The following is a 26,229-nucleotide window of genomic DNA, read 5'->3' on the forward strand; positions in this document are numbered from 1 at the left end:
CTCCTATCAAGCATCTCTGACACTTCATAATGGTGGAAACAGAGATGAATTAGTTCAATACAATAGCCATTATAGTAATATGATTGTATGATGACTTTGCTTGCGAGCTGAATATTCTAGGATATTTAATATTTTGACACCACAGACTCAATCGAGAAGGAGCAGAGTAACGTCTAATGGTAAAAGGTGACATTAAAGCAGCAGTAAATAATCTTGGATCAGAGGATGGAGCACAGAGTCAGAGAAAATGGGGACAAGCTCTTCGGCTGACCGTGAGGCACCTGCCTGGACTCGTCCATTTACCAGTGCACGGTCCCTGGCTTCCATCTATGGACAGGTCAGGTACTGACCTGGACACTGTTCGACTACTGGGACACCCACCACCCGTTAAGGTAGCACGTTTCAGATTCCAACCTCCTGAGAACCCACCCCGACTTCTTAACCCCTTGCTCCGAATCTATTTCATAAACTTCCTCCTATCTTCCCCATCTTTGCCTCTCATAATGTTGTAAAGATCTGCCAGGTCCCCCTCTCGGGGTGGGGGGAGGGGGGGATGGAATCTAAAGTTGGAAATGTTTCAAAGTTAACCAATGCACAGTAGCTAAACCAATGATCTGGACAAGATTGCATTAATCTTTGTTGGAGCTTTCCAGTCCAGGTAGACGTAAATAAAATGCCTTCATGTTCCAGAATTTCTATTGATTTGCTGCCCAGCCTCCTCTGCTGCAAGGCCTGTCCCGTCTTTCCTCCAGAATGAAACTCTCCATCCCAGGGAACATCCTGGTGAATTACCTCTTCATCGCAATCATTGCCTTCCTTTGGCACGATAGTCCAGACTACGTGTAGTACTCCGGCTGAGCTGTACGTTATGTTCAGTTTTAGGGAGAGGTTCGACAAGCCAGGACTGTACCCAAGACTCAAGATCACTTAGCGTCATTTCCAGTACACAAGTGTAAAGGAGAACGAAATCATTGTAACTCCAGATCCAACCCAGCACAAGAAAATACAATTAGATTAAGAACACAACACAATAAATATAACACGCAAGATAGCTTACATACAGAGATTGTTATTGTAAGTGTCGCTAGGCACAGGAGTGTCTGTACGTAAGGAGACTGACAGGAAATGATAAAGTATTGGTGGAGTTAGTGGAGATATTGGTCAGCCTTACTGCTTGGGGAAAATAACTGTCTTTCAGTCTGGTGGCATAGCCTCCCCCCTGACGGGAGTGGGACAAACAGTCCGTGACCAGGGTGGGTGGGATCCTTTGTGATGTTACTGGCCCTTTTCCGGTACCTTTTTGTAGAGTTGTCCTTGATTAGCAGGTAGGCTGTTTTGATGACCCGGTGCAGAGCCCTCCTGTCTGCCACAGAGTAGTTTCCATATCAAACAGTGATGCTGTCTGCTGCACATCTGTACAATGATGTGAGAATGGATGTCCAGAAAGCAGAGGTGTTGGTGAGATTTCCTGATCGTGCTGAATGTGTTCACGGACCACGAGAGGCTGTGTGAGATGTGCGCTCCCAGGAGCTTGAAACTGCGAGCAGTTCCCACTGCTTCTTTGGAACATAGGAGATTGAGGCGTGAATTTATAATGTAAAGATGCATAAAATCATGAGGGGTATAGATAGAGTGAATATGCTCCATCTTCCTCCCAGGTAAAGAACCAAAAACTGCAGGACAGGGGTGAGAAGGGAAAGATTTATAAGGAACCTGCAGGGCGGCACCTCACGTAGAGAGTGAAACAAATATGCAATGAGCTGCCAGAGAATTTAACTGAAGCAGGTACAGTAACAGTATTTTAAGAACATTTGGATAAGTGTATGCATAGGAAATATTGAGAGGGATTGACCACGTGCCTGCCCATTTCACCAGTCCATCTTCGTCCTTTAACTTTATTACTATTCTCTGCATAGCCTGCCACATTTCTGATTTAATGTCACCTGTAAACTTTGATATTAAGTTCTGAATATCCAGGTCTAGGCCATTAATATACATCAAAAAACCGGTGGTCCTAACGCTGACCTCTGGAAAAGGCCTTTGTATACTTCCCTCTGGTCTGAAATTCAATTATTTACTGTTTTCTGCCCCTGAGCCAATGAGGAAAAGGTAGGCAAATGGGAGTAATGTCAGTGGGCATCCTGGTCAACAAGATGAGTTGGCCCATAGGGCCTGTTACCATGGTGTATCACTGGCCCATAGGGCCTGTTACCATGGTGTATCACTGGTCCATACGGCCTGTTACCATGGTGTATCACTGGGCCATAGGGCCTGTTATCATGGTGTATCACTGGGCCGTAGGGCCTGTTACCATGGTGTATCACTGGCCCATAGGGCCTGTTACCATGGTGTATCACTGGCCCATAGGGCCTGTTACCATGGTGTATCACTGACCCATAGGGCCTGTTACCATGGTGTATCACTGGGTCTGTTACCATGGTGTGTCACTGCACAGTAGAGGAAGTTAAGATAGCAATGTTCAAGATGCATTTAGACAGACAGACATGTGAACTGTTTGGGATTTGGGCTATGTGCAAGCAGAAGGGATTAAGTTAAACTGTCATCTTGGTTTGTGCTAAAGGGTCTGTTCCTGTGCTGTATTGTTTCTATGGTTCTGTGTAACTTTCCCCTCCCTAACCTTGCTTTGTTGCCCTATTGTGGAGCTGTTTCCAATAGTGAGAGAGTCTGGGATCAGCAGGCACAGCGTCAAAATAGAAGAATATCTTTTTAGAACAGAGATGAGGAAGGTTTTCTTTAGCCTAACAGTGGTGAATCTGTGGAATTCATTGCCACAGATAGCTGTGGAGGCCAAGTCATTGGGTATTTTCAAAGCGGAGGCTGATAGGTTCTTGATTAGTAAAGGCATCAAAGCTTATAGAGAGTAGGTAGGAGAATGGGGTTGAGAGGGATAATAAATCAGCCATAATTGAATGGCAGAACAGACATGATGGGCCGAATGGCTTAATTTTGCTCTTAAGTCTTATGGTCTCATTGTAACTTCCCTACCACTGATGTTAGACTCAAAGGTCTGCAATTAGTTGGCTTATCCCCTTGCTGCCCTTCTTGAAGAGGATATCATATCTGCTGCCCCCTGTCATTTTGTACCTAATGTGTGGCCAGCAAAAATTTAAAAATCTCTTTCAGTGCCCCAGCAATCTTCTCCGTTGCTTCCCATAGTAACCTGGGTTACATCCCTTTGGGCCTTGGAGATTAATCTACATTAAAGCCCATTAAAGACTCTAATACTACTTTCTTTGTAATTGTCCTAACGTCCCACTGCCCTCTTTGAATTCTCCAGCTACAGTGTCCTCGTCTTTATTGAATACAGGTGAGAAGCATTCTTTTAAGATCTCACCCACCTCCTCTTTCTCCATGCCCAGATTTCCCCTTTAGTCCACAAAAGGATGCACTCACTCCCTGATTACCTCTTGCTCTTAATATTCATAACATCTTTTGGAATTTCCCTTCATTTTGAATGCCAGTGATATTTGTACCCAGCTTTGCCTCCCGAGTTTTTTTTATTTAGTTTTTTCCGTACTCCTCAAGAGCCTTCCTCCTTGGTTCTCTATACTTGCCATATATTTCTTTTTGTTTTGATTTATACTTCCCTTGATATCATTTAACAGCCAGGATTATTTGGACTTGCTGTCCACACCTTTCTCTTTTATGAGAACATGGTGGCCCTGAACTCTAATTATTTCCCTTTTGAATGACTCCTGACTCCCATTTGGCTATGAAGACCTACCTCTGAGTAACTGCTGGCAGTCTCCTTTTGCCAAGTCCTGTCTTATGATGTGAAACTGGCTTTTCCCCAGCTCTGAACTTTAAATTAAAATCATTTCTTATCCCTTTCTGTAAAAAGAACTTACACACTTACAGTCACTTTCTCCTAAATGATCTCCACTGACACTTCACAAAGAAGAGAGACTCTGCAGATGCTGGAAATCCAAGCAATACACACAAAATGCTGGAGTAACTCTGCAGGCCAGGCAGCATCTATGGAAAAAAATACAGTCCAAGTTTTGGGCCCAGACCCTTCAGCAGGACTGGAGAAAAAAAGATGAATTGGAGAAAAAGAGGTAAGTTCCATTTTAACTTCATCAGTCCACAGGACTTGTTTCCAAGATGCATCAGGCTTGTTTAGATGTTCCTTTGAATCTTTTGAATAGAACATTTTGGCCGCAATGAGCAAAGGTATGTTTGGAGAAAAAAGGGTGCAGAATTTCATGAAAAGGACACCTCTCCAACTGTTAAGCACGGGGGTGGATCGATCATGCTTTGGGCTTGTGTTGCAGCCAGTGCCATGGGGAACATTTCACTGGTAGAGGGAAGAAAGAATTCAATTAAATACCAGCAAATTCTGGAAGCAAACATCACACCGTCTGTAAAAAAGCTGAAGATGAAAAGAGGATGGCTTTTACAACAGGATAATGATCCTAAACACACCTCAAAATCCATAATGGACTACCTCAAGAGGCGCAAGCTGAAGGTTTTGCCATGGCCCTCACAGTCCCCTGACCTGAACATCAACGAGTATCTGTGGATAGACCTCAAAAGAGCAATGCATGCAAGATGGCCCAAGAATCTCACAGAACTAGAAGCCTTTTCCAAGGAAGAATGGGCGAAAATCCCCCAAACAAGAATTGAAAGACTCTTAGCTGGCTACAGAAAGTGTTTACAAGCTGTGATACTTGCCAAAGGGGGTGTTACTAAGTACTGACCATGCAGGGTGCCCAAACTTTTGCTTCAGGCCCTTTTTCTTTTTTTTGTTATTTTGAAACTGTAAAAGATGGAAATAAAAAAGTTTTCTTGCTTAAAATATTAAAGAAATGTGTCATCTTTAACTTTATGCCTTTTGGAGATCAGTTCATCTTTTACTTGCTTAGCTATTCACAAGTAACAGAAATTTTGACCGGGATGCCCAAACTTTTGCATGCCACTGTATATTGGGGCAATAGAAATCCCCTGCACTATAACCCCTTTACTTTTACATCTCTCTACAATGTAGCTGCTCTATTGCTTCCTTTTATAAGGCCTATAATCTACTTTCAGTAAAATGATTACCCCCTTTTTGTAGCTAACCTCTACCCACGTGTAACACACACACAAAATGCTGGAGGAACTCAGCAGGTCAGGCAGCATCTATGGAGAGGGATAAACAGTGGATACTTCAGGTCAAGAGCCTTCATCAGGACTCTACCCATACGTTCTCATTTGAGGAAGCTTCAGGATATCCTCCTTTGTCACAGTAGTAGATCTCTTGGTCAATATCATAATGCTACCTCTACTTTTACATTAAACACACGCATGCACACACACACACGAGCGCGTGCGCACACACACACACACACACACACTTGAAGATCCATTAACCTGGAATGTTGAATTGCCAGTCCTGTCCTTGTTTTAACCAAACCTCTGACAGAATTTAATAACAAAGCACAAAAGAATCTAGTTTATAGGTCTCTAGGCAATAGTCATACAGTTGGACAATATTCAGGAAATTAGAGGAGCCTGTAATCAACGTCCTGTAAAACTTAAAAGAGACTTTAATTTTCATGTGGATATGACAAATCAATTGGCAAAAGCAGTTTGGAAAACAATTCATTGAATGCATTTAAGATAATTAATTTCTAGAGCAATACATTGTAGGTTATTTGAGATCTCGTCATGTAATAACACAGTGTAAACTTGTAACCTGATAGAACTAGATGTCCTGAGAGTGACAACAGTACAATAGAATTTTACATTAATCAAAAGTAATCTACTTAAGAACAAAGAATTAAACAAACCCAGTAAATATATATGTATATATAAAAGCCCAAGTTTGCTAAGATTCATCAAGAAACTGTATTTTGATGCCAGATGGGAAACAGTAAACACAGAAAATAAATATTTGGTTCTGATTCTGTGACAGTTCTCGATGAATATACAGTCCATTAAGAAACAAAATCCCATGGAAAAATAATAAAATCATCCATTTGTAGTTAATGAAAGAGGAACAGGAGATTATTTCATTTTAAGTAATGGCTCAAGATTCTGAAAAATAAAAACATTAAATCTGAGGATTGGGAGAAATTTTGAAACCACATACTGTATGATGGCCACAAACTGACAATAATGATAATATATTAAGATTATAAATTGGCAATTAATATTAAAACAGATTACAAATATTTAAAAAACTAGGAGAGTAGTGAATGTGACAAATGAGAGACTGGAGAAATTATAATATGGATATTATAAACATTAATGAATATTTAGACCATTTGACAGAGTTAAGCCGTTCAGCTCATCCAGTCTGCTCGGCAATTCGTTTTACATCTTCACAGTAGGAGCAACAAGTAACATACAAATCAGTGGAGAAGTAAGGATCTTAAAGTAATTATGTTTTTCAAAAGCTGGAGAACGAGATCAAAAGCCAGCAAATACTGTGGATCTGACAACCTGCATCTTGGTGTTTTAACGAGCTGGCTGCAAAGTTGGTGGATGTATTGGGAGTGACTACCCTGCATCCACAACAGCTTGAAAAAATTCAGGCATTCTGGAATGGACTAAAAGTGGCAAATTTAGCATTACAGGGGGAAGGTTTCTCTAAGGAGTTACAAGCCAGTTAGCCTGATTTTAGTTGTTGGCAAAATACTAGAATCCACTATTAAGGAAATTGTAAGGCATTTAGAAAATCATAATATAATAAGCAGAGTCAACATGTTTTATGAAAGGGAAATTGTGTTTGGCATACGTCCAGGAGTATTTGGCCATGTAACCAGCAGTAAGGTGGGCGGGGGGAGGTTGGTATTGGACCAATATTTGTCCTAAACCATTTGATAAGGCGGCATGTGAATAGTTGTTCCACAAATTAAGGGCTCTCAATGTTAGCAACAAGATATAAAAATGGATAGATAATTAATTAAAGAACAGGAAACAGGGACCAAGAGTAAATGCATCATTTTCAGAATAGCCTATTTTTATTAGTGACAGGCCAAAAAGAACAGGACATGGTCCTCAAGTAATTACAAGTTATGTTAATAATTTGATTGAGGGAAAAGCCGATAGAAGAGTAACAATGAGGTATGCACAAGGTGCTTTCAAAGGGATCAAATAACTTAGCAAAATGGTATCAGACAGAGAAAAGGGGTGGGAAATGTAGAAGAGAGGGAAGCAGAATGTTTTTATTTGTCAAGAAACTTAAATATTGGTTTGGATGTTCTTGTAAATAAATCACAATAAATTGATAACCAGAAGCAAGCAATTAGGGAAACATGTGGTGTGTTGGCCTCTTATGTCAGGGGGTGAAGGTTAACGGTAGCAACTTTGCAGGCTTAGTTAAGTATAGATGTCTAAAATGTATGTGCAGTTTCCATACCTTAGGAAATATATATGTACCTATAGGAGACATTTAGTAGACATATGATTTGGAGTTTCGGGGTTTCAATCTAGTTGAAATATACAATATGAGGTTCCCCATCAGAGTAGAGTGGCAGGAGTTGGGGGTGTAGTGAACAAGTTTGAAATACATGAATAAAGCCTCAATTTCAGGGCTTGCCTTGTTAAAAGAACAAAATTTGCTCAAGTAATTGAAGTGAATTTTTAAAGAGGTAATAGAAGGGTTAGGGTTATGGTTAGAAATTAGATTTTAATTTGTGTAAATGGACTTCAAAGGGTGCTTGATAAAGTGCTCCATTATACACTAGTAAGCAAATTCAGTCCTTCATAAAGTGTCTGCTGCAGAACTGTCTTGGGGACTGGAAAGAGAGAGTTGTGGTGAAGAGTTGTTTCTCAGGCTATTCCCCACCGGCTGATAACAGGGCCATTGTTTTATTTTGATACTTATTAATGACTTGGACTTTGATGCATTGGGCCCTGTTTCAAAATCAGCAGATGACTCAACTTGGAAAAGTAGTAAACAATGAAGAAACCAGTGATGGACCTCACGTGGAAATAGACGGGCTATTGGGATGAGCAGACAAATGAAAGTTAAGGCAAAGATGCCCTCCAAAGTGATAAACAAAGAAAGGTAATATGATAAAAAGTGTGCAATTCCAAAGAGAAACCTGGTATACAGGCCTTGATGATGGAAATGTTGAAAAAGTAAAACAGTATTAATTCTGCTGGGATTCAAAAGCTTGAGACATACAGTGCAAAACAAAGAGTTACTCTGTGGAACCTCTATAAAACTTCTCTTTGTAAACAGTGCCTCATCCAGTTCTTGTCACAGGGGAGGTTACAGAGAGAAAAAAAAATAGTGGACTGCATCTGGAAATGAGGCTCATCATGATTAGAATTTGGGAAAATTTGGATTGCTGTCAAAGGTAATTTGATAGAAGCATTGAAAATCTTGAAGGCTCGGGACCACAATAGATAGAAGAGAACTCCTCCCATTGTAAGAAGTGTTAAGGACTACCGCCGGCCACCAACATGGTAACGAGGTCAGCGAGACGCCATTACTGCTCGGGACGTCGGCGTCCAGTTCCAGTGCCGTCAATAAGCAGTGTGTAGATTCATTCCGTGACCCACGTAGGTTTCGTCCAGATGCTCTGGTTTCCTTCTACAGTTCAAAGGTGTATCGATTAGTAAGTTAATTGGTCATTGTAAACTGTCCTGTGATTAAGCTAGTGTTAAATAGTTGGGTTGCTGGGTGGCGCAACGTTGGCGGGAAGGACCTGTTCTGCGATGTATCTGTAAAAAAATTTAAAAATAACGCAGAAGACATGCTGTATTTTAATGTTATAAAGTGATAGTTTACAGTGGCTAATAGATGAGGAATGAAGAAATACAACTCAGAGCAATTAGCCATGATCCCCCCCCCCCACCCAATTAGTCGTGATCTGGAAATCACTGTAAGGAGTGTGGAAGCAGATTCATGGACAAAAGGAATCTACAGTTATTCTAACTGGTTGTTGGGACTTAAAGGAATCTTCTTGCAAAAGGTTAGATGGGCTGAAAGGTCTGCTGTACTGCAAATGATCTCTGATTCTGAAATATATGTTGCTGAGCATTGCTTGGCTATGCTTGAGAGGGCCCAGCAAGCAGGACGTTTCAGAAGCGTGGGCCATGTCGGTGCGAAACGACTGGAATATTGTTCACTTGCTGGATCTTGGGTTCCCTTCCCCAGGTTAGAGGAGTTCAGACAAAGGCCAACCCTTTGTCCCAAAATGCTGCATTACTTCAAAGTTCAACGTAAATGTATTATCAAAGTCTGTGTATGTTACCACACACGACCTCCAGATTCATTTTCTTGCAGGCGTTTACAAGAAAATAAAGAAATGCAATAGAATGTACGAAAATCTGTACATAAAGTCTGACAAACAATCAGAGTGCACAAGAAGACAAACAGTGCATATAAAAACACAACGACACTAAGAACTGGAGTTATTTAAGAGTCATTGAAAGTGAGTCTGTAGTCATAGAATCAGTTCAGAGTTGTGTGAAGTTATCCACACTGATGGTTGAAGGGTAATAACTGATCCTGAAGCTGGAGGTCTGGGACCTAAAGCCCCTGTACCGCCTGCTGGATGGTAGTAGTGAGAAGAGACCCTGGCCTGGATTGGGGGAGGGGGGGGGGTCTCTGAGGACAGACGCTGCTTTCTTGTGGCTGCACTCCATGTAAAATGTGCTCACTGGTGGGGAGGGCTTTTCCTGTGATGGGCTGGGTGGTATCCATCACTTTCTGTAGTCTTTTCCAATCCTGAGCTCTTCCATCCCAGGCCAACTTTCCCAGCTTAGAGCAACACACAAAAAAAAAACTGGAGGTAGTCAACTGGTCAGACAGCAACAACGGGGTGAATGGACAGCCCTTCCACAGATGCTGCCCGACTGGCTGAGTTCTTCCAGGCTTTTGTGCCGCTCTGGATTCCAACATTTGTTAGTCTCGCTTAGTTAGAATCCAGTCAATATCTCACAGCCGATTATCTATTATTGAAAATGTAAATCGCTTTAATTGACTTTGTTCTGTTATTGGTAAAGTAAACATTCTAATCCCCCGAATAGATTCAGCCTGTAACACACTCCAAAGTTTTCACTATTTTAATTTCCAGACCACACAAATTCCAACCAGTAATTCATTCAAGGTACGTGTTATTCCGGTTCTTAAGCACCCAAAACGCCCGATTTGAATTTATCGTGCTTCTCAGTACTGGCTAGGTTAACGGTTATTAATGTGGGCTCGATACATACATCGGACGTAGCCTCTGTAAAATTACACGGATCAGTCCGTTATTTTATTTATAAACCACCGAAACCAAAATCTCGGGAGCCAGTCGGAAAGGCTGAAATTGACGCTGAGGAAGAAGCTGCCAGCGGCCAGCGAATCCCTGACACATCACATCGGGTCACTGTAGGGGTGGGGAGGCTGTTTTCGAGGTTTGATGACGCCCAGCTTTAGGATGTTTTCAGATGATGTTTTTGAGCCTTTTGGGCGGAATTTGAAAGTCAAGAGGGAGTGCGGTGGTGTGTTGGAGAGGGGGAGGAGGTGGAGATTGTACGGTTAGACCCGGGCTGAGTCACGGCAGAGGTTAAAGTGGGCGGCTGTCCCGATGCGTTTTTTTTCTCTCTGTGAGTTGTGTAAGAGTCCCGGGGGGTGGGGGGGGGGAGTGAGTGGGCTGGGAGGCAGGAACTGGCAAAACCTTGAAAGGCTTCTTTTCCTATTCGTCAGCAAGAAGCGGCGTGTGTTTTACAGCAAGACAAAAGTTGTGAGAAGTTGTGAAAAGTTTTGAGGGTGGGGGTGATCCCTGGTGCCCACGGGACTGGAGGAGGGGGAGAATGGTTGGGGTGAGGAGAGTGGACTGTTAAACTCATGGAAAAGGCTCGCATTCCGCGTTCGGCTGCGCTGGACACGCCGGACGCCGTTCAGAACAGAAAGAGTTTCTCCGTCAGTCATCTGCTCGACCTGGAGGAGGCAGCCGACATGAACGGTGAGATGGAGCCGGCCAGAGGAGCGAGAGAGGCCAGCAGGAGAGGGAAGGATCAGGCCGGTCTCGGCGACAGCGAAGGAGGGGAGACTGCTCGGCAGGATGGTGAGTGATGGTACTGGGGGAGCTCGGGGTGATCCGAACCGGTCGGCGCCAAACCCACCACCATCAATTACTCCGTCCAGTAACAATTATATTTCCACACTCATACAAGTCGTAGGACGATTGCAATATTTTAGAGGGGCGTGTGAAGGAATCTTACTATAAACACAATTGCAATTGAAAGTCACCACTGTAGGTCTGCACTGGAAAAATATTGTGGGCTGCTAAGATGAGGGTGGATGTGGAGAGTATGTTTTCTCTAGTGGGATGCAGGAGTCACTCTCAATGATAAGGGGTTGCCCTTTCAGGAAAGATCTGATACAGAGGGTTGCATAGAAAATGGACAGGAGTAGACCCTTCGGCCTTTTATGTTTTAGACGAACGTGGTGCCAAATTAAACTGATCCCATCTTCCTGCACATGATCCATTTCTCTCTATCCCCAGCATGTTCGTCCATCTGTTCAAAAGCCTCTTAACGCGCCACTATCGTATCTGCTTCCATCACTCCCCTCTAGAAGTGCGTATCAGACACCTACCATTCTGCGTAGAAAACAAAATGAAACTTATCCAACGCATCTCCTTCACACTTGCCCCCTCTCCCCTCAACACTGTGCTCTCTCGGGTTTGACATTTCTACCCCGGGAAAACGAATCCGAGTCTTCCGTCTAAATCCATCTTCGGAACTCTCTCTCTCTCTCTCTCTCTCTCTCTCTCTCTCTCTCTCCAAGAGAAGCAGAGTCTTTGAATGTTTAAAATCAGAGGTAGGGGAATAAATTCAGAGGTGTAGAGTTACCGGGGGAGACGAGAACGGGAAGTAGAGGTGGCAGTTCATGAGCCGTGACCTTATCAAAGGGCGAGCAGTTGAGGGGCCGAATGGTCTTCTTCTGCATCCAAATTCCAGCTACACGTGTTATTATGTTTAGAGTCAAAAGTAATACAACCTAAAATAAGTATACAACCTAATCTCTGTAATCTGGCCGGGCCAATATACAGTATTCTCTCTGATTGGTTTCCCTGTCCAGACACGTTCGTAATTTTAATATTTTTGATTTGTTTATTACTGGGGAAGATTCGTGAATTAGGACTTTTCCTTTGCCCTTTTCCTCCCCTGTTCCCCTGTCGTGTACCTGCCCCCCAAGGATCCAGTAGCATTGTAGCTGTTTCACTTGACTAGTAATGGAGGAGAATCAGAATCAGGTTTATCATCACTGACATATCTCATGAAATTTGTAAACAAATTACCTTCAGTTACAACAAATAATAAATAATTCATGCAGAAGAGGAATAGCGAGGTAGTGTTCATGGTTCAGAGACAAGAATGCGGGCTCAACGCCACAAAACTTGGATTTGTATTTGTGTGTTTAATTTTAAATAACTTCAGAAAATCTGCAGTTAAAAGTTAATATGGGAGTTGGTGGCTGTGGGTAAACAGGAATGCGGTGTGATCAGCCACACTATAATCAAGTGGTAGAACAGGCTGAGAGACCGGGCGGATTATCATTAAAGCTGGGTTCAGTGAAAGTGGTCGTGAACCTATCAAATTGTGGTTAGAAACCCCATCTGGTTCTCAGTTGCCTTTGGGCAATTCTGACAATTTCCTTCCCTAATCTCAAGACCTACACTATGTCCCTTGAAATAAACCAGAAAATCACATAATTCAGAGGCATTTAGAGCCTTTTCATTCATAAAACTAGGATTAAGGTGTGAATAATGGTGCAAGATAAACACAAGGAGTTGGTTAGACACATTTAACTTGCTGGAATAATTCAATGATGTTAACCCATGATTTCCAACTCTCGTTATTCTAAATGTTGGGTTGTGTGGTCTGAAGATTAAAATTGCCAAAACTTGGACAGATTCTAGTTCACGGAATGTCTGTGCCCTGACACACAGGGTAGAGTTTCAATAATTGACAGGAATGTTTCTGGAAGAGTCACATCATTAAAATGTTAAAACTTTTCCCTCTCTTGTAAGTTTGCTGTTCCGCCTTCAGCTTTGTGTATTTTCTTCCAATTCCTCTTTTGAGTCTCTTACCACCACATCTTCTTCTCTTCACTTTTTTTCTTCTCCTTCTACCTGTGAGTACCATTTTGGTTATTTCTTTTTGCACAGGTTTCTGGTTCCCCCATACTGTCTATAACAAGCTGGCCTTTACTCAAGTATTTTCTGAAGATACCTTTAATATGTCATTCCCTTAATTTGCATGGGATTTAAGGGAATGAGTTATCAGGAGGGATTGGACAGAGTAGCATTTTATTCCTTGAAGTGTAGAAGGCTGAGAAGTGATCTTCAAGAAGTATAAAAAATCATGCGGGGAATAGACGGGGTGACTTTTTCTCAGGGTTGAGGAACCAAGAACAACAGGACATAGTTTAAGGTGAGAGGGGGAGATGTAATAGAAATTTGAGAGACAATTTTTTTTTACACAAAAGATGGTTTCTGTGTGGAACAAACTACCAGAGACAAATACAATACCAATTTTTATGTTAGCTGGACAGGAACTTAGATTGGAAAGGTTGAGAATGATATTGGGGAAATGCTGGCAAAGGGGACTTAATTGAAAGGGGCATCTTTGTCAGCATGGACAGATGGGCCAAAGGGCCTGTTTTCCACGTTGTATAGTTCCATGACTCCTTGACACTCTGTAGTGAAGCGTTCTCTTTCATACCTTATCCAGCATCTCTGCACAAAGTTGCTTGATGCACATATGTTTTAGGCTTTCTTTTGAGTTTCACTGATCCTGTCCAAATGCAAAATATTTCTGCTGCCAAATTCCACATAACCCACAACTGATGTTATTTGATGAATCAGTTCCTCATCCAAGTCTACATCCTGCTAAACAGTTGACCCCAGATACTTGAACTTGTCAACAAATGGAATATTTTCAAAACTGGATTTTAAAAGTTATTAAAACTTTTAAAATAACATAAAATCTTTTAAACTTCCACAAAACAGAAATGGGATAATGATTACATTGCTCTCCCCCGCACTAGTCTGTCACTCTGTACCCCACTCTATATCTCTTCACCCATCCTCCAGTCTGTTACTCAAAACCACTCCACCTCCCCCATGTCTGACACTGTTCCTCTCCCCCAGTAACACTTCAGTCTGTCACCTCAACCCTATGTCTGTCACTCCTCCCAAACCTGTCACCCTCGCCAAATTCCCCCCTCTGTCACCGCCTGCCCAAGTCTGTCACTCTCACCACCTGTCACTAAGCACACTGTCCCAATTTGTCGTCCCCCAACATCTCAGATATTCTTCCTGGCCATCAAGATCTCCCTGTCTGTCCTGCTACCCTCACCCATTTCTGTTACTGATGGCCTTTAGTACCCTATTCTTCCTTGGATGGTTGTTCCTTCACCTCCTGCTCGATCCACATTGGACTCATTCCCTTGTCTGTATCTCTCAATCTCTGCTTTATTTTCCTTTCTGATGTTTGCACCTGCATTTCCTTGTCCTTCTCTGAATGTCTCTCTCTCTCTCTCTCTCTCTCTCTTCCCAGCCCGTCTCCTTATTTCTCCTTTCCTTCTCTACGCAGCCTTTTTACTTTGACTGTAGTGGCAAACACTGATAGTAATACTGAGGAGATTGCTTTCTTGTTCTTCAGCTAGTTACAGTGTTCACATGGAATCACAGATTGAATGTAACACAAAGGTGGGTGGCGGGGGGAACATCAGATCATCAAAGCATTTGAGAGACAACTTAACTTACTCTATAGATCGAATCTATCATTGCATTGAATAAGTTCATTACTTTACTCAAAGAAATTTTTTCAGCCAAGGGCTTACTTCAAAACTGCAGAGTGGAAATAAACTTTAGTCTGCTTTTGGCAGACTGTTCCGATTAAATCCGTACATGTAAAGCTCGCTGTGTTACAAATACCAAAAACTCCATGAGACTTCTGTGAGCGGAGAGATGAGGGCTGATAGATGGTATTAAAAATAATTTCAAGGCTCGTGGAATGTTTGGCCTTTATCTCCAGAGGGCTGGAATACAGAAGAGGCAGAAGCTGGGATCCAGTTATATAAAGCTCTGCTTGGGCTTCTTCTAGAGTTCCTGCAGTCAGTTCTGGGCTCTGCATCTCAGGACAAAATATTGCACTCGCAGACAAGCAGAGCAAGAATAAGGGATTAAGTTAGAAAGCAGGTTGCACCGTCTAATTTGAATATAGAAGTTCAGAAGTGATCTAATGTGGTGTTTGTTGTTGTGAAGAGAATAGAAGGGATCTATTTCCTCTGTTGGGGCACTTTATAACAAGGGGCCATGATCCTCAAATTAGAATTGGGCTTGTCACTACTGATCTTGGGAGGGATTTCTTCGTGCAACGGGAAGTGACAATTGGAAATACCATTCTCCTTCATGAACTTTTGAGACTTGGGTCTTGTTGAAAATTTCCAGACTTAGATGGTAAACACAAGACAGTCTGCAGATGCTGGGAATCCAAAATCATCATGCACAAAATGCTGGAGGAAAAATGCACCAATTGACCTATGAGTTGACGTTTCAGGCCGAGGCCCTTCTTCAGAGTCCAAACTCCTTTAGTTTGATAGAATTTTGTTTTAAATGGAAGCAGGATCTAACTAAATGGTAGAACTGTCCTTGAAGACCAAATCCTTTCGCTATGTGCCGAGGGTACTTAACAAACTGGTTTGGTGGGTGACTTCAGCTGATAATGAACCATGTGGGTGGAGAGGTATTTAGACCCAAGCAGGGTAAGAAGGGCAGATGAGTATTGATTATTGAGTTTTTAACACTAACACATCTTTTTCTTTATGTTCATCAATCCAACTTCTTTACTCCAGGTTCTTAAAAGCTAAATTCAGATCCTCATAATGTAGCAATGTGGGAGTAGAAAACACATTCCCCACATTTATAATCCAGTAATGGAAACATCGTGGCCCCAAATTAAAGGAGTCATTAAGTTTCTGAGGAATGTAAGCCATTTCAGAAACACCAACTCATTTAAATCTAATGTAACCAAAGATTTTTTTGAATATATAAATGCCAAATGGGATGCTAAACTACCTCATCCCCCTGGCGTTTGATTTAATTTCCTGTAGTATCGAGGGACTAACACACTGTTGGATTTTCGATGCAGTATGTGACAGAGGCTCTGTCTGCCCTGTCCAGCATCTATAAAACTGCTTAGAGGGATGGTACCTGGTGTCCTAATCCTTTGGCCATCACCATTATCTGGACACTGGGCCTCATTGTGTGCCAGAGAGTGAGGATGCTAGAATCTGGAGCAAAAGTGAAAAATCGAATGGAAGGAGGAAGGCAGTGAGCCAGGCAGCATCTGTGGAGGGAATTGGACAGTTGACATTTCAGACCTGGACCCTCCCAGTTCCCAAATTCCCCTCATTAGCCCCCTCAGAACCTGCAAATCATCATTCATCCTGAGAGATTGCCTCAGAAGGAGAAGATGCTACTGATAATTAGCAGAGGAAACATTGCATTCCAAGGTTTGTAGTTGCTGCTTCCTTTATTCTGACAGTGAAAGGATATTGTTGAGAATGGGAGGGAAGGTGATGACCAGGTTCTCTCAGCATGGCTTTCACTGAACCTCAGTGACCCCCAGTTCCTTCTTTTCTGTTGACAGAAAGAACGACAGCACATTCATACCAAACCTGTCCTCTTGCACGTCACTGTTTAAAAAACACAATAATTCCTTCAGGGAAAGAAAACTGCCCCTTACTCTTTGGATCTAGCACCCTTGTGTTTGATTATCAACTGTCTCTGGGAAGTGACCCATCAAACGAGTTAAGTACTTTCAGCACATTGGGAGGAGCCATTCTGCCCTTCAGTAAGTCAGTGGTGGCTTGATCTGAATTTGTGCCATTGATCCAGCTTGGTGAATATGGCTCAGGATTTTACTTCGTTATTTGCCTGTACAGATGCAAACTATTCATGATAACATTTTACAGAAGGAAGGCGAGAGCGATCTAAAAACGTGAGGGTCTCACCTTCACTGGGGGATGTGAACCTCCCCCCCAGGGTCTCACCTTCACTGGGGGATGTGAACCCCCCCCCCCAGGGTCTCGCCTTCACTGGGGGGATCTGAACACGTGAGGTTCTCGCCTTCACTGGGGGATCTGAACACGTGAGGTTCTCGCCTTCACTGGGGGATGTGAACCCCCCCCCCCCCCAAGGGTCTCGCCTTCACTGGGGGGCGTTATTTAGGAGGATGCTCAGGAATGTTGAGGATAGAAGATTAATAGTTCACGGGAATGTTTGGTGGAAGCACGGCAATGCTTCGAGCGCAGGGCAGAACGCGTTCCGTTGGAGGTGACGGTGATTGCTACTGGGGATCACACTACTCCGGCGCCGCTTCACCGAACCAGCCGCAGAGGTGCGGGCTATCTCTGCAAAGAGAGGGTCGGGGTCGCCTGCCAGCGGGAGTTGGGTGAGCGGAGCGCGGCGCCCTGACTGTGGAGGAGTCTCTGGGAGGTGCTGCCGGAGCTGCGGGAGAGGCAGGCGCCGGCACCGAGGAGCTCCAAGTGTGCGAGGGACGCCGCCCGTTCCCGCTGATTCGCTCCAAAAGCTGATGGTCGCGGCGCTGCTCCCGTCCACCCCGCTCGCAGCTCGGCTGCCGGGACGCGGTTACTGGTGTCTTAATCCTATCACGCTTCTTAGAATGTTTTGGATAGAGGTAAAATTCTGATATTTGTTTATGCATTTATAGCGCCTGTCCCGCCTTTGGATCTTCCAATGCAGTTTATGACCAGAGGTGATTTGATAAAATGGGGATTGCTGCATCTAACTTGACCGCAACAGGGTCCCACAAGTAACATTGTGGTTACCTCTGGATTATCTGAAAGCATTGGCTGAATGGTAATAACGCCTCGCGTCCGAGGCCAAGAGCTGCCCAACCTACCTGACTCTTTCTGAAACAGACGAGTATCTGAGGTCCACCCAGGTGGTGACTGACCACCAGTGCCGGCCAGTGTAGTGTGACGTCAGCACCGCCCCTCTGCCAGTGTAGTGTGATGTAAGCACCGCCCCTCTGCCAGTGGAGTGAAAGGTCAGCACCGCCCCTCTGCCAGTGTAGTGTGATGTAAGCACCGCCCCTCTGCCAGTGGAGTGAGAGGTCAGCACCGCCCCTCTGCCAGTGTAGTGTGATGTAAGCACCGCCCCCTGCCAGTGGGGTGTGATGTAAGCACCGCCCCTCTGCCAGTGTAGTGTGATGTAAGCACCGCCCCTCTGCCAGTGGACGGTGAGGTCAGCACCGCCCCTCTGCCAGTGGACGGTGAGGTCAGCACCACCCCTCTGCCAGTGGACGGTGAGGTCAGCACCACCCCTCTGCCAGTGGAGTGTGAGGTCAGCACCGCCCCTCTGCCAGTGGACGGTGAGTTCAGCACCACCCCTCTGCCAGTGGAGTGTGAGGTCAGCACCGCCCCTCTGCCAGTGGAGTGTGAGGTCAGCACCGCCCCTCTGCCAGTGGAGTGTGAGGTCAGCACCACCCCTCTGCCAGTGGACGGTGAGGTCAGCACCGCCCCTCTGCCAGTGGACGGTGAGGTCAGCACCACCCCTCTGCCAGTGGAGTGTGAGCTCACTATGCCTCTGCACCAGCTGTTGGAATGACCCCTCTGCCAAAAGAGTCTGGCATCAGTACTGACTCATTGTGTCCTCTTCTTACCACCCCCAACTGTGCAGCGCTGTGCCAGTCCCCCCCCCCCGCCCACAGTACCACATTAGCTGAGTACTCTCCCCCTCCCGTAACAATGCAGAGCTCCCTCATTAAGTGCCCCTCACGGAGCTGCTTTGCTTTGGTGCTCTCCCTCTGATAATGCCGAGCTCCCTCAGTAAGTACGGCTTTCCCTCAACACTCTTCTTCCGCCCTGAGATGGTGGGTACCACACATCTCTGCCCCCTTTCTGGAATAGGGAGGGAAGAAAGTGAATCGAAGATTAATTTCAAATCAAAACTCTGCGGTTGCAGGGAGAACGGCCAGCAAGGTAGGAGAGCAAACTCGAACTGCGGAGTTTGGTGGAGTCGTCACGACATGTGTTAATCCAGGTAGTCAGCTCCCGATTGAAAGTGTACCCAGCTAATGAGAACAAGGCAGCCAAAGATATTTTAATTGGAAAACAAAGCTGAAAGTGTGATGAATTAAATGTTGGCAGACCACTCGATCTGTAATTGAAAACACTTTGGTTTTTGAAAGTAAGGCCGAAGAAGGAAAGGTTCTCCTTGTCGGAGAGAGTCAGTGCCTCACCTACGACAACAGCAAACCTCTTCAGTAGAGATTTGCTCCAGAAGGTAAAAAAATACTTATTTCAAGAAAATCTAAGTCCCAATCAGCATCCTTGCTCCCTTCTGAAAACGGGTTTAAAACTGAAAGCTGAATATTGTACACCACACAAGGACGTTTCTCGGAGGTCAAAAGTCTGGTCAAAGAGAAACTTCTGAAGGGGCATCTCAAAAGTGGAGAGAGAGAGTTGGAGAGGTTTAAGGAATGAATTCCAGATCTTGTGCAACTGAAGATTGCCAAGGGCGAACGATTAAAAGGGGCAGAACTGAAAAGTCCCAGGGTCCTAGCTCAGAGTTGTAAGGGCGCAGGAGGTTACCAGAGGCCGGGATAGGGGCAGGGAGAGTCTGAAAAAATTGGATTGCTGAAGGCCCAGGAGCCAATTCAATAAATAGTGAAAGGGACTTGGCGTGAGTCCAAATGGACATGGCTTTGTATAAGCTGAGATTGAGACAAAGTGCAGCAGGAGATCTGAGGTTGAGTAACTTTGCATCAGTTACCACTTGCAAATGTCTATGCGTCCAGCACGCCTGAGCCATGGACGGCCCTGAGCCCGCCTGTGAAATGGGGAGGGTTGGGCATGGGGCTATCCTGTAAAACTCCAGAGGTACCGAAACGCCAAAGACCCCATTCCTGGGAGAGGAAAGATCTTCACCTAGAAGACTTGTGAAGTCATGTGGTGAAAGCGGAAGCCACGGGACTGGTCAATCTTTGGCCCAGGACCAAAGACTTGAGCAAGTTGCTGTTGGCAGCCAATGCCCCAGTAGGGGAGATGGGCTTAAGAAGAATAAGAAACATCCAGCAGCCTCTTCCTGGTGGAACGTTTTCTAACTTTAGCCTGAGGGATTTAGCTTTAATTTTCAGCTTGTATGCTTCAGTCCAAGATTCCCTAAGCAGTGCAGATAGGTACTGACTATCTAGCCCAGTGGTTCTACTTAATATCTTAAAATCTTCAATCAGATCTTCCTTTAACATTGTAAATACCCAGAAATGTAGCTGCAGTTTGTTAAAAACGAATCTCATAACTTAAGCTTTGGAATCCAAGGGTTGTATCCTCATGAAAACAGAATTTTTCAAAATTTTCAGAAAATATCCAGCCAGGTTCCGTTCAAATGCTGGAGTTGGTTAGATTAGGAGCATGGTTGTAAAGAAGGTTTCACTGACTCCCCTGGTGAAGTTGTTAGTGACTACCTGAACTGGGAAAAGTCGTTCTTTATACTTTCAAATCACAGAAGGAGCCTATTTAGACAACCCTCAAAGCAATCTCATTGGTACCATTCTCTGGCATTTCCCTGTTACCTCTTCTCTCTCGCACACGCCCATCAACTACCCTGTGACTTTCCTGCCTGTACCCCCGCACAGCACAATTAACCTGATGATCTGCAGATCTTTGAGATGTGAGAGGGAACAGAAATAGCTGGAGGAAACCCATACAGTCTCAGGAAGAAAACCCAACGTCAGGAGAATTGTGACAAATTACTACCAGAATCCCAGCAGAGTACAGATGACTGTCGTTCTTTGTGTGCCTTGCTTGTGCACTAAAGCCATACCCAAGGTCCAATAACTTGAGCATAACCATTTGGGCACTGCAACCTCTCACTAATCTGGAAATGGGATCAAGGCAGGGTTTTGGGGCTGAGGTCTGGGCTACGGTCAGCAATATGAGAAGTGGGAAAAGAATTGGGGCTTGTGCTTAGGACAATGAGAAGGACGGATGAAAGAATGCTGTGATTTAAGGAGAGGGAGGGAAGAGAGACATCAGCCAAGGATTGGAAAGTGGTCTCTGCATCATGGGTTATAATGGGTTAAGTGGCAGATTGGGGCATCTACTGGGCGATGTGGGTAATTGAAGGGGTGGGGAGACATGAGTGGTTAGCATGGAGTCAGTGAAAGATGGTGTGAACAGGGTAGAGGTGTCAGAAGGATCAAAGAAGGCTGGGGACCATCTGACTAGGAAACCAGTCCAGCATTGCCTTGAAAATATCGGACAGTGATTGTTGCTAACTTGGTCTGCGTTCTCCTGCGGGGCTTAGAAAGGAGCTTTGAACCAGCAATGGTGTTTCCAGTAGTGTGGGAGTTCAGACCAGAGGGCACGGTCACAGAGTACAAGGGTGGCCCTTTAAAAGAGCAGCAATTTCTTTAACTAGAGGGTGGTAAATCTGTGAAATTCATTGCCACTGATGGCTGTGGAGGTCAAGTCATTGGGTGTATTCAAACCGGAGGTTGATTGGTTCTTGATTAGTCGGGCCATCAAAGGTTACGGGAGACGGCAGGAGAATGGAGCTGAGAGGGATAACAAATCAGAAATAGAAACATACAAAACCTACAGCACAATACAGGCCCTTTGGCCCACAATGCCATGCCGAACATGTACTTACTTTAGAAATTACCCAGGGTTACCCATAGCCCATTATTTTTCTATGTACCTATCCAGGAGACTTTTAAAAGACTCTTCCTGCCAGTCTAACTCGCTGACATCCAGGCGCCTACCCAGTTGTTCCTCGATCGATGGAATGATGGAATGGTGGTGCAGATGCCAAATGGCCTAATTCTGCTCCTCTGTGTCATCCTCTGAGCTCCTGATGTGGTAAACGGTGCGAGGAGAACTTGCACTGAGGTGGCCAGTCACAGACTCAGTGATGTCAAGTGACGTCCAGCACCTGGGATTGACCAGGGTCTCTCTGCAAAGGAATTCACTGCTCACGGTCATTAAGTTTGGATTTTCCTGTCAAGTATAGTCAATATCCAGTGGGGATTTCATGAGGAATATATGTACTGAAGTTCAAGTTTAATTGTAATTCAACCATACATAAATACTCATCAATACAGCCAAACAAAACAGTCCTCCTCAGGGGCCAAGATATAAAACACAGCATCAAAATTCATACACAGCACAAAGCAACTTTAGCACACATAGGATAGCAGTAAATTTACAGTCACAAACAAAAATATAATATAGCCCAAGTCCGTGAGTGTCAGGTCCTGTTTATCGATGATACACCGATCAGAAGGGGATGGGTCCCACACACACTGACCCTCACTGGGGGATGGGTCCCACACACACTGACCCTCACTGGGGGACGGGTCCCACACACACTGACCCTCACTTGGAGACGGGTCCCACACACGCTGACCCTCACTGGGGGGACGGGTCCCACACACACACACACTGACCCTCACTGGGAGACGGGTCCCACACACACTGACCCTCACTGGGGGGATGGGTCCCACACACACACACACTGACCCTCACTGGGAGATGGGTCCCACACACACACTGACCCTCACTGGGAGACGGGTCCCACACACACACTGACCCTCACTGGGGGAACGGGTCACACACACACTGACCCTCACTGGGAGACGGGACCCACACACACACTGACCCTCACTGGGGGACAGGTCCCACACACACTGACCCTCACTGGGGACGGGTCCCACACACACTGACCCTCAATGGGAGATGGGTCCCACACACACTGACCCTCACTGGGGGGTCCCACACACACTGACCCTCACTTGGAGACGGGTCCCACACACGCTGACCCTCACTGGGGGGACGGGTCCCACACACACACACTGACCCTCAGTGGGGGACGGGTCCCACACACACTGACCCTCACTGGGGGACGGGTCCCACACACACACTGACCCTCACTGGGAGACGGGTCCCACACACACTGACCCTCAATGGGAGATGGGTCCCACACACACTGACCCTCACTGGGGGGTCCCACACACACTGACCCTCACTTGGAGACGGGTCCCACACACGCTGACCCTCACTGGGGGGACGGGTCCCACACACACACACTGACCCTCAGTGGGGGACGGGTCCCACACACACTGACCCTCACTGGGGGACGGGTCCCACACACACACTGACCCTCACTGGGAGACGGGTCCCACACACACTGACCCTCACTGGGGGGATGGGTCCCACACACACACACACTGACCCTCACTGGGAGACGGGTCCCACACACACTGACCCTCACTGGGGGGATGGGTCCCACACACACACACACTGACCCTCACTGGGAGACGGGTCCCACACACACACTGACCCTCACTGGGGGAACGGGTCACACACACACTGACCCTCACTGGGAGACGGGACCCACACACGCACTGACCCTCACTGGGGGACAGGTCCCACACACACTGACCCTCACTGGGGACGGGTCCCACACACACTGACCCTCAATGGGAGATGGGTCCCACACACACTGACCCTCACTGGGGGGTCCCACACACACTGACCCTCACTGGGGGATGGACCCACACACACGGACCCTCACTGGGAGACGGGTCCCACACACACTGACCCTCACTGGGGGGTCCCACACACACTGACCCTCACTGGAGACGGGTCCCACACACACTGACCCTCACTGGGAGACGGGTCCCACACACACACTGACCCTCACTGGGAGACGGGTCCCACACACACACACTGACCCTCACTGGGAGACGGGTCCCACACACACTGACCCTCACTGGGGACGGGTCCCACACACACTGACCCTCACTGGGGGACGGGTCCCACACACACACACTGACCCTCACTGGGGGACGGGTCCCAAACACACTGACCCTCACTGGAGGATGGACCCACACACACTGACCCTCACTGGGGGACAGGTCCCACACACACTGACCCTCACTGGGAGACGGGTCCCACACACACTGACCCTCACTGGGGACAGGTCCCATACACACTGACCCTCACTGGGGACAGGTCCCACACACACACTGACCTTTCACCCTCTTTCGTCCATACTGTTGTCAGATAACCTGTATTTAATTCTATTTGGTCCGTAATTTCTCCTCCCTCCTCTCTCCCCCTCTGCAGTGGTGAGACGCATCCTAAACGCAGATCTCCAGAAAGAGCGGAAGAAACAGAGGAGGAACCGGACCACGTTTAACAGCTCACAGCTACAGGCGCTTGAGAGAGTGTTTGAGAGGACGCATTACCCTGACGCATTTGTCCGGGAGGAGCTGGCCAGAAGAGTGAATCTGAGTGAGGCGAGAGTGCAGGTCAGAACAAAGCAATGCTGCTGGTAAACAGGGTTGTTTTACAGTGGGGACACTGCAGGCACACCGATGGTGTTTCTGCAGCACGCAGACTCTTACCTTCCCCTCTCGTTACCTTCCCCTCTCTTCCCATTCGTTGCCTTGACGTTTTTCAGGCCTCCCGTAAGTTTGGCAATTGGCAAAACAGTTTCTTCCCCCAAGGCATCAGACTCCTCAATACTCAGAGCCTGGACTGAGACCAACCTACTGCCCTCTACTGTGCCTATTGTCTTGTTTATTATTTATTGTAATACCTGCACTGTTTTGTGCACTTTATGCAGTCCTGGGTAGGTCTGTAGTCTAGTGTAGTTTTTGTGTTGTTTTGCGTAGTTCAGTGTAGTTTTTGTATTATGTAGCACCATGGTCCTGAAAAACGTTGTCTCGTTTTTACTGTGTACTGTACCAGCAGTTATGGTCGAAATGGCAATGAAAAGTGACTTGACTTGGCTTGACTTGAAATGCTGTGTGGCAGGAATTTCTTCAGCTGTAGTGTTATCTTGCTCCCTTCCTCTTTGGTCGTTTGTGTAGCTCACCAGAACTTAGAGCTCCAAATGTTGCCACTAACAACCCTAACGATTGATTTCAGCGATCCTCTCTGCCTGTTGAGTTGGTACACTCTCTACCTGAACCGCAGGAACTCTGTGACGCGCAGCTTTGAGGAAAAGTTTGATAAACGCGGTAGAGAAACAAACTCTGCTGTTTGTTTGAATCCAAATCCTTACATGGCTGTACCCTACACCATCTCAGTGAGACAAGAAGTTCAGCAGATGTTGGAAATCCAGAGTAGCACACACAAAATGCTCAGTCCTGATAGAGGGTCTTGGCCCAAAACGTCGACTCTTTATTCCTCTCTATAGCTGCTGCCTGACCTGTTGAGTTCCTCCAGCATTGTGTGTGTGTGTTACCATCTCAGGGACCGAGAACACTTGGAGAGGTCTCCATTGCTCCAGCTCTGGGCTCTTGTAGGTCCAGGATTTCCAACACACCAAATTCAACTGCTTTGACCCAGAGCTCTAGAATCTTCTTGCAACAAATAATCTTCTGGGAGAGCTCAGCAGGTCAAGTAACATCTGTGGGACTTTCAGCTGGAAATGGCAGTGAGTCCTGTCCTCCCCCGGCCGCTGCTCATCCCGCTGAGTTCTTTCCAGCAGATTGTTTGTTGCCGCAGACTCCAGTCTGCAGTCTCCTGTGTCTCTGGAATTCCCTTTTACCAATTCCCTCTGCTTCATTCTGTTCCTTCAAGAAACTCCTCAACTCGTGAAAACCTACATTTTTGACCCAGCTTTTCCAACTAATACATGGCTTGGCATCGGATTTTAACTGTTTAACGCTCCTGTGAAGTGACAGTTCAAAGGGGGAGGTGCAGGAGGAACTGAGTGGATCTGGCTCAAAGGATCTCTTGCTGATGGTAAATTCGGTGAAATGCAAAGGATTGATTTTGATTTTGGATCTACAGAAGGCAAATACATCTCTGTTTCTCCTCTCTCCCACCTCACCACCTCACCACCCCATTCTTTTCATAGGTCTGGTTCCAGAATCGGAGAGCCAAGTTTCGAAGGAACGAGCGAGCCTCCTTGGCCAGCAGGACAGTCTCCCTCCTCAAATCGTACGGCACAGAAGCAGCTGTCGAGCAGCCTGTGGCCCCCCGGCAAGTCTCCCTCAGCGCCGAGTTCCTCTCATGGTCAGCAAACCCATCCTACAGGTAACGCCAGTCGTGCTGGCGCCAGGCTGTACTCGACAGGGTTTAATGGCTCCTGCCATCTCGAGCTTGCTGTGGCATGTCACTTTAACTCTCTTCCCCACTTGCACACTCACTGATCTGCCCTCTGCCTTCCCACTCCCACAGTGAGACCAAATGCAAACAGAAAGAACATCTCAAATTCCAGTGAG

General features: G+C 45.9%; 1 protein-coding gene across 1 annotated transcript in view; it reads left to right on the plus strand.

The window, feature by feature from the left end:
• Positions 1 to 10,542: 10,542 nt before the first annotated feature.
• LOC134359644 (paired mesoderm homeobox protein 2-like) overlaps positions 10,543 to 26,229 on the plus strand; it is a 23,058-nt gene continuing 7,371 nt past the window's right edge. The window contains exons 1-3 of the mRNA XM_063073139.1: positions 10,543 to 11,015; positions 24,119 to 24,303; positions 25,863 to 26,041. Coding sequence (XP_062929209.1) covers positions 10,796 to 11,015; positions 24,119 to 24,303; positions 25,863 to 26,041 — 584 coding nt within the window. The 5' untranslated portion in view covers positions 10,543 to 10,795. The remainder of the gene's footprint in view (positions 11,016 to 24,118; positions 24,304 to 25,862; positions 26,042 to 26,229) is intronic.

The sequence above is a fragment of the Mobula hypostoma genome, chromosome 21, assembly GCF_963921235.1.
Source record: "Mobula hypostoma chromosome 21, sMobHyp1.1, whole genome shotgun sequence".
Lineage (NCBI taxonomy): Eukaryota > Metazoa > Chordata > Chondrichthyes > Myliobatiformes > Myliobatidae > Mobula > Mobula hypostoma.